Consider the following 9240-nt stretch of genomic DNA (forward strand, 5'->3'; position numbering starts at 1 on the left):
CATTGATCAGTGGCATAAACGCATGGGTCATCCAGCGTTGAATATTGTGACTCAAGTCTTAGATAGATTTGATTTACCGGTTGATTTTTTTTTCAGCAATAAGATGTGTGAAGCGTGCTTGAGAGGAAAAGTCGTAATCTTCCTTTTAAAAAATATGCACATGAAGCCAAAGAACCTCTTGATATAGTTTTCTCTTATGTGTGGGGACCAACTTCAGTTGTTAGTAGCAATGGATTCTGTTATTATGTCATCTTTATTGATGCTTACTCAAGGTTTGTGTGGATGTACTTGATAAAACATAAGTTTGATGTGTTACATGCTTTCAAAAATTTTAAAGAACATGTGGAAAATGTTACAAGTAAGCAGATAAATTTTTTTCATTCTGATTGGGGAGGCGAATTTCAAGCTATGACAAACTTTCTAAAAGAAAATGGGATTGGTCATCGTATTTCCTGCCCTCATACTTCACAACAAAACGGTGCGGCTGAATGCAAGTACCATCATATTGTGGAAACCAGTGTCACTATGATGGCTCAGGCTAGTATTCCACAAAGATATTGGAGTTATGCTTTCAGTATTGATATTTTTCTGATAAATAGAATTCCTTCAAAAGTATTGAAGGGGAAATCTCCTTTAAAAGTTTTATTCCACCAAAAACCAGATTATACTTTCCTCAAAGTATTTGGATGTGCTTGTTTTCCATGTTTGAAGGATTATAGACACCATAAATTAGATTATAAATCTAAAAAATGTGTATTTATGGGGTATGTGTCTCAACATCATGGTTATTATTGCATGAATTCTAAAATTGGGAAAATGTATATCTCAAGACATGTTATATTTCATGAAGATTTGTTTCCTTTTGACTCTCAATATGATGACAAATCAAAACCAGCTGAGTTCAAAGAAGAAAGTTTTATTCCCATAAATTATCCTAACATAGAAATGATGGCCAGCAACTCAGATCAAAAGAACCAAGCTCTTTCTAGAGGTGAGAGAGATGAGTCTCATCCAAATGAGATTTTATCCACCAATGAAAATTTGTCTAGTTTTGAATCAGTTGAGGAAGATTCCAGAAATGATCAACCTTCTATCAAAACACATCTTATGGTAACTCGGTTTCAAGATGAGACTCTCAAACCAAAAGTTTTTCAGTCCACCAAGTATCCTATTCGAGAAGCTTTATTAGTTTCCCTTCAAGACAAAGAACCAAACTCGTTCAGGGAGGCTCTCTTAGACCCCAACTGGAAGCATGCCATGAAACAAGAATATGATGTGCTCCTAAAGAATTGAACCTGGGAATTGGTTCCTAGACATCAAGTTGGTCATATGATAGGGTGTAAGTGGATTTTTAAAATTAAAAGGAAAGTTGATGGGTCTTTGGAAAGGTTCAAGGCTCGTCTTGTGGCTAAAGGCTATAGTCAACAAGAAGAGCTTGACTACTTTGAAATGTTTAGTCCAGTCATCAAGCCTACCACTATCCGATTAGTTTTATCTATAGCTCTCAGTAATAAATGGGAAGTACATCAACTTGATGTACAAAATGATTTTCTTCATAGAAACTTGTCGGAAGAAGTCTACATGGATCAATCGGCAGGGTTTGAGCATCCTAGATCTCCTAATCATATATACAAACTTAAGAAAGCTCTATATGGATTGAAACAAGCCCCAAGAGCTTGGTTTTCCAAACTAAGTTCCTTCTTATATTCAGTCGGATTTATTACTGCCAAAACTGATACTTCATTATTTACCCTCAAGGATAAATCTGTTACTATTTATGCTTTGATATATGTGGATGATATTATTATCACAGGGAACTCAAACTCCTATATCAAAGCTCTTATTCAAAAGTTAAGTTCAGCCTTTGCCTTAAAAGACCTTGGTGTGCTACATTTCTTTTTGGGGATTGAAGCTCAGTTCACAAATCAGGGGTTGATGTTAAGTCAGAAAAAGTATATATGTGACATACTTAAAAATGTATCTACGATAGATGTTAAACCAGTGTACGCTCTAATGGCTACCTCTCCCTGCTTATAGCTAAGTTTGATTCATCTTTTAAAGATCTCACACTTTACAAAAGCATTGTTGGGTCCCTACAATATGCAACCATAACAAGGCCATACATATCTTTTGTTGTAAATCGTGTATATCAATACATGCATGACCCAACAAATGATCATTGGGTTGCAGTCAAACGTATCTTAAGATACTTGAAAGGATCCATTGAATGTGGACTTATGATAAAACCAAGTTCAGACAAGTCTATTCATGCCTACTCAGATGCAGACTGGGCAGGATGTGTAGATGACAGGAAGTCTACTAGTGGATATGCAGTTTTTTATTGGCCAAATTTGATATCTTGGAGCTCGAGAAAGCAGACTATTGTTTCTAGATCAAGCACAGAGTCGGAATATAGAGCGCTTGCCAATGCGACAGCAGAAGTTGTTTGGACACAATTCCTCATCAAATAACTTAGAATAACGCTTGATCAAATTCCTATTTTATGGTGTGATAATGTTGGGACTTCCTATCTTGCTTCTCATCTTATGTTTCACAATAGAAGCAAGCATATAGAAATCGACATTCGTTTTATTAGAGATAAAATTGCCAAGAGCTTGAAGTCATATACATCTCTAGGAAGGATCAAGTGGCTGATGTTCTCACAAAACCCTTACCCTCTCCAAGGTTTAAGGATCCTGTTGACAAACTCAATGTGAAATTCTACAGATTGAACTTGAGGGAGGCTGTTGAAAATAAAGATAGAAATGAAGAACAGAAAATCGTTGAAGATCAATCCAAATGGAAAAAGTTACCTGCTGTAAAAAGAAATCCTCCAAATGTCAAGGATAAGTCAAAAATCTGTTATGATAAACCAAATGTAAATTCAATCCCTAACATTAAGGGATTTAATAAAGCAATTAGCTCAACTCTCTTTCTTGTCAGATTCTGACATGAAGAGTGATTAAGGCTGTGGACGTAGATCCATCTTGGATCGAACCACGTATATTGTTTTTTGTTATTTTATTCTTTTAGTACGTACCTACCAGATCTGACAGATGTATTCTAACACGTTTAGGGGTTGAATGATGTTGAATGCAATGGGCAAAAGGGACACCAACCCTAACCATTTTTTCCTTTTTGCTTTCCTTTGTAGTCTGTACAAACTTTTGTAATAAAGCTTTTTTGTAAAATAGATTGAGAATGCTTTGAAGGTTTACAATCAATTACTCTGTTTAGAAAAGAAAAAATATTTTAGGAATGTTGTGGCATTTTTATAAAGACAATTATCGGAACTTTTGAAATGTGACCTGCCCGAAGTTTGAACTGGAGTTAGAAAATACAAGAAAGAGCAAGTACTAATAAAAACAAGGAAAAAAAATAAACAAGCCTTTTGTTTTTTGAAAAGCAAGCTGGGTTAGGCAGACCCCTACCAGACATCTCTTAAGCCCCATGTGGCAGAGGGATTCGAACCTGGCCCTTCAGCTTGGCAGAGGACCCCGCTTACCACATGGGATACCACCTCGGTGGTGCTAAACAAAAGTCTTACCCCCGAGTAAATTCATACATCCTTTTTTTCACATTATATTTATTTTAGATATAAAAACACTTTCAGCATTTGGACATTTTTCCGGGAGTTTAAACATCCAGCAAAATATCATGTTTTCCAGCAATATTTTTGAAAATACCATCTTTTATGGCCAAAGTCATCGTGGGAAAAGCGTATGCCCAATGACACCAGAATAGAACCAGCGTATCCTTCCATAGATGCATAGGCTGGATACTGAAAAGACGCAAAAAAAAGCAAATCTGGAAATTATGCAAATCCAAAACTGGAGAGGTTGATGCTGACCAATACATGTAAAATGCACACCACAATGGCCTTCAACTATAACAGGTCCATGGAAATGAGGTAAAGCACAATACAGAGACACCAGGCAAACCACATTGGTCTAAGTTTAAGCAGAACTGTTCAAATTTCACAAAGTAATCCACTCCATCAAAGGTAAAAAATGACATGGATAGAATCTACTGTGAGCAGATTATAAACTGTTTGGTCAATATCCATGTTAAGAGGACCAGAATGACAAGATTCATAGATGAATAATTATAGGAGGGGTGGGTATTGCTTGGCCTGCTGCCTAACTCGTTTTTTGTACTCCACCGGCTCCTGCAGTTGTGTAAAAAGTTCCATGTCAGAGATCTCTAAGAATCATGAAACCATGTGTGCTAAACAATGAACATGGGAGTGATCCAAAAAAACCAAACATAAACCTGGATAAAGAGGTGATAGCCATCTGTCTGAGCAGGATCGGCTGGATTTGGCTGATCAAGTAAATCCTGTATTCCTACAAGTATTTGCTTGACTGTGATTGCCGGCCTCCATCCCTGTGCAGAGCATGCTTGTCAGTGAATTTATGAAGCCTAGTTTGCCAGTCATCCAAACTGGATTCAAGTTAAGACCAGAGCTCTGGCCACTGTCAGTAGTTAGTGAACTGCAGAAATCAGATTGATTCCATCAGCTCCACATCACTCAGTCAAATTATTCTATGCTCAGGATCATGGTCGTTAAACTGACACACCTGAGCCCCAATTCAGGTCCTAGAGTCCCCAGTCCCCAAGAAACAGTTTCTGAAAAATGATAGATAAAATCCGAAATTTGAGGCACAATGATCACATGAAATAATTCTACTTACACTGTCCTCATTAAGAATAGAGAGGCATACAGTTCCAGATGGGTACACGTTGGGGTGGAAGAAACCTTGGGGAAACTTGCATTTTGGTGGTTTGCTTGGATAGTCTTCGCTGAAGTGGAGAGTTATAGGGAAGTAACCTCCCTCCCAATCACTCTGTAACATCAAGTCACATCTGTCATAAGAAATGCCTTTTTTGGTTCTAATCCATGCATAAAATTCTGGAGATCAGGAAAAGGGCCAACTTTTCAGAGAGAGAGAGAGAGAGTAATCAACAATTCATCCAGTAAAACAAAGTAATAAATGCCTTCGGCTTGTCGGTGACGGTATTTATGTGTGTGCTCCAGTGTCTAAGGAAGCACTGGGGCTTTGACATCTTTGAAAATGGACAATCTTATTCAAAAGTAATTGCAGAACCTCTTCAGTAGTTTCCAGTCTTGTACTGATAACAGTGATATGGTCAGTCTGGTCACCATGTATCTCTCATGAAGAAGCAGCAAGGATTAAGAGATTTTCAGTTGGTGGTGGGTGCTGTAATTCCAAAAGACCTGCTGTAATTGAAGAATTCTAGGAGGAGGATGCAGAACCAGAGCGCAATAAAGGGTCAATTACCACTTTACCAGTTGTCACATGGGCTTCAAAGTGGAAGGATCAAGAGAGTACCAGGATCACAGAACCAGAAGCATCTACAGGATGATTTGGAAATTTTATGCATATCAATGTAAATTGGTTCTGAACATATATAAACATTTAACATAAATGTGCTAACCTTTAGCAAAAAGATATCAACGATTCTAAAATTAGCTAAGACAGAATGAAGAATAGCTTATACTTTTGAAGGAATGTTTGAAGAATCAAGTGCAATTGCAAGTGGCTAACCACCAAATAAAGCATGTTCTGCAGCTTCTGCTGAACATTCATGAGTGTGTGTGTGTGTGTGTGTGTGTGTGTTAATTTTTTTGTTTTGAAAGTGGTTACTTGCCCTGTATGCATGCACAAGCAAGCAAGCAAGCTAACATGGTCCCACACTAATCCTACGTCGATATTTGAATATACTTTGCTTAACATCAAAAGTAAATCAATGCCATCAGTTGGAGTTGTTTCCCTCTAATAATTTCAAACATATGAATGCAAATTTGCCAAGAAACAGGATGTGGGTCGGCAGTCTACCAATAATCAGCTACACCGTCTGGGAATTATGTTCAACTGTCCAAAGGTTCATTAGCCCCATAGAGTCCTTTAGAGGAAGTTACGGATATAATCTTGCTAAGACTGCTAGGCAAGGGCAGGGGTTGTCATGGTTTCCATAGCTTTAATATCTTTACTCCAAGTGAATCAAAATATTTTCTCCCTCTCTGGATGAACACGAAAATAAGATGGATTTTCCACCCTTCAAATTCCAGTGTGATAAATGTCAGTGGATTTACAATGCTATTCTATCTTCTGAATAACATAATTATCCCTTGAATCACTTTTAGCACATGCATTTTATATAAGCTAACAACACAGTTACTATATTGTCAAACAACAATATAATTATTTACAAAGAACTAAACTTTTAAATTTTCTTGAGGTTCTGACAGAAATATTACAAGGGGAAAAACCAGAAACAACCTGATATAGAATAAGAAAATGAAGACTACTAAAGGTTTCATTTCAATTATGAGAGATGTTTTTTTAAAAAAGAAAAAAATAAAGCAAAACCCATGATAAAATAGTTAAGGAAAAATGAGAAACTATATTGGTACTTGACAGTGGTTGGCAGAAACATCAAGACATAAGCAAAAACTGCTTGGTTGAATGAAGACCTATTGTTGGTTAGTAAGCTGGATATGTCTCAAATCTCATCTCATGTAATATCATAATGTCATATGAACTCATTTACCTCCCTCATGCCTTCATTTGCATGTTTCTATATTAATAATAAAATGGTCCTTTCCTTCACTTGAAAAAATATATTCTTAGTCATAACCTGCTGTTGTATAGACTCTAAATACACAAGTAAAACTGCACTTAGGTATTTGCTAATGAACACTTGCTGGCTTATCTTTATTGGTAAGAACAGCAGCCTTCTGTAGCTCTTACTCAACACCCGCCAACTGCGTTTGTGCATACAATAAGCAACAACTAGTGGCAGCCCAAAAGTGCTCCACGCATCTGGCTAGGGGGGTGGCTTAAGGTGTTCCAGTTGAAGGACATCAAGACAGCAATGCATGTACCCGACCAAGTTGGATTGGCTTAAAATTACATGCAGCGTACACGTTCAATTCTCATTCACCACAACTCAAACCAGAAATAATAGGACGGGCAAGTACATTGGTTGCTCCTAAACTCTTCTCAAAAGCATAGATGATAACACTGCATCTCTTATTGAATACTCTATTGCACTCATTCATCATCCATCTGCCCGATGGATCACTCATACTGCAGGATATTGCAAATTCAACAATCATGCGTTAGCCACCATCCATTTTGCACTGGTTAGATGACATGTTCAACAGTTTCTTTTGGCATCAAAGAATATGTGTTCACCATCACCAATCAATTTACATAAAGTCTATCAATGCAACCAAGAAAAGCAAATCATTTCTCATCGAGGCTAAAACAGAATTAAAGAATTAAGTGCAGTCCGAATACACAAAGGAAACATGCAGAGTGGTACAAAGACACCAAACTACAAATAAAACACATGCAAAAGTCATGTGGGTGCAACTGAAAACCCTAGCATATGCATCCATAGTCTGTAATCACTAAATCGAAAACCAATTTTAAATTACTAAACTAAAACAGAACCCCCAAAAGATATAAGTCCCAGATACGATGGGCCCTAACCCCATGGATGGCATCATCTCCTCTCCAATGCACAGAACTAGGTCACAAAAATCTCACCACCAATCGAAAGAATAACACCCACAAATTAATCGAATGGGAAGCGAATAGAACGACCCCGATGGGGGCTCGGAGAGAATGACTCACCCCAGCTTTCCCCGGGATGATGCAGTGCCACACCATCAAATTCACGGTGCCATCTTGCTGGGTCTCCGGCTTCGCCACGAAACCCTATAGAAAACAAAAGATCGTCTCAAGAACACACACGCACGCGCACAAACACACACACAGAGATAGAGAGAGACGAACATGGGGGTGGTTCTTACGCCACGCCTTCCGCTCCTCTGAGAGTCGGCCACGAGCTATTCCCCCCGACATCTCTTTCGCTTCTACGTCTGAGAGAGAGAGAGATTTCAATCTTCCTTTTTTTAATCCAAAACCCGACGGGGAAGACACCTAGAGTTCTGCGGCCTCCCTTTAAATATTCACAGATGTCGTCATGAAACATGAGAAATTGCATCCATGTGGCTTCCAAAGAAATATTTACAGATAGAGTGTCATTCCAAAATCCCTGCTCCCTCCCCGGTGATCACATTTAGGGCTGGCAATCGGGTCGGGTTGGCGGGTTGGCGTGTCAGCATACCTCAACCCGAACCCGACCCGTTTATTAAACGGGTCGGCTGTGGCAAACACGAACCCGACCCGTTTAATAAACGGGTAACCCAACACGACCCGCCAACCCATTTAATAAATGGGTTGGGTCGGGTAAACGGGTTTTCAGGTTCGCGGGTCAGGTTGGCAGGTTGACGGATCAGGTTGGCAGGTTGGCGGGTAGGCGGGTCGGGTTGGCGGGTTGGCATACCCCCAACCCGAACCCGACCTGTTTAATAAACGGGTTACACGGGTCGACCCATTTATTAAATGGGTTGGCTTAAGCCCAACCCAAACCCGCCTAAGAGGCGGGTTGGCGGGTCGGGTTGGCGGGTCGTGTCAGAAAGTGAGTGTTCCGGTGAATGAGCCCAGTGTTTATCAAGGGAAGTTTTGTCTGATTCGAAGCCAAGAAGGGCAAGAAAAAAATTTGTAGGACATGACAGAGGTCATTTGTAATATGTCACAATTTCTTGCGGATCTATGGAAATATTTGTAAGAAAACTATACCGCTGCATAGTATCCCGTCCCTCTGCCACGCATGGCGTGAAAATTACGCCATAATTTTAATAAGAATATCTTAGCAATTGCAAGCCTCCATTCCTCTGTCACATCGGGGTGATCCGATATTTGAAAATAAGTCCATATCTGAATCAGTCCGGATCTAAGTTTTATATGGCATTAGTAAATCCGGTAAAAATGTTTTATGTGTTTTCTAAAGACGCATCTGGGGTTAGGCGGATCCAGGGAAAAACTTGACAACATGGGCTTTTTTTTTTAGATAGAGAAAGCTGAGGTTGGGCAGACCCTACCAGTTATACAACTATACCGTAGGGATTTGAACTTGCAACGTCCCAACACAAGGTGACGTGCACTAACTGTTCCTGCCACACAAGTACCGCAGGTAAAGCCAAAGTGGTTAGGTTTATCATCTTGGAGAGGGTGGTGTATGTTCGCCCCCGATGATTCACTGAATCCCACGTCTGTGTTCGGGGCTTTGAATGAGCACCACGTATATAAGCACATGGGGCTCATATTCCCGTGTATGTTGACATAACTTTGCATCGGACTC

The 9240-nt window shown here is 39.2% G+C and overlaps 1 protein-coding gene across 1 annotated transcript; it reads right to left on the reverse strand.

The window, feature by feature from the left end:
- Positions 1 to 3849: 3849 nt before the first annotated feature.
- Positions 3850 to 8085, reverse strand: LOC149838750 (SUMO-conjugating enzyme SCE1). The gene is made up of 5 exons (XM_090006783.1): positions 7830 to 8085; positions 7668 to 7751; positions 4695 to 4847; positions 4273 to 4386; positions 3850 to 4168 (listed from the first exon to the last, which is right to left on the reverse strand). Exons 1-5 carry the CDS (start codon positions 7896 to 7898, stop codon positions 4106 to 4108), a joined length of 483 nt encoding a protein of 160 aa, XP_089862909.1. The 5' UTR covers positions 7899 to 8085; the 3' UTR covers positions 3850 to 4105.
- Positions 8086 to 9240: the final 1155 nt, after the last annotated feature.

This window comes from Nuphar pumila, chromosome 5 (assembly GCF_984573655.1).
Source record: "Nuphar pumila chromosome 5, dmNupPumi1.hap1.1, whole genome shotgun sequence".
In the NCBI taxonomy this organism is placed as follows: domain Eukaryota; kingdom Viridiplantae; phylum Streptophyta; class Magnoliopsida; order Nymphaeales; family Nymphaeaceae; genus Nuphar; species Nuphar pumila.

Coding starts and splice junctions, on each gene's coding strand:
- LOC149838750 (XM_090006783.1), bottom strand. CDS start 7,898: ATGTCGGGGGGAATAGCTCGTGGCCGACTCTCAGAGGAGCGGAAGGCG. Junction 7,752..7,829: donor GGCGTAAGAACCACCCCCAT/GTTCGTCTCTCT, acceptor TGTTTTCTATAG/GGTTTCGTGGCGAAGCCGGA. Junction 4,848..7,667: donor TCATCCCGGGGAAAGCTGGG/GTGAGTCATTCT, acceptor TTGATGTTACAG/AGTGATTGGGAGGGAGGTTA.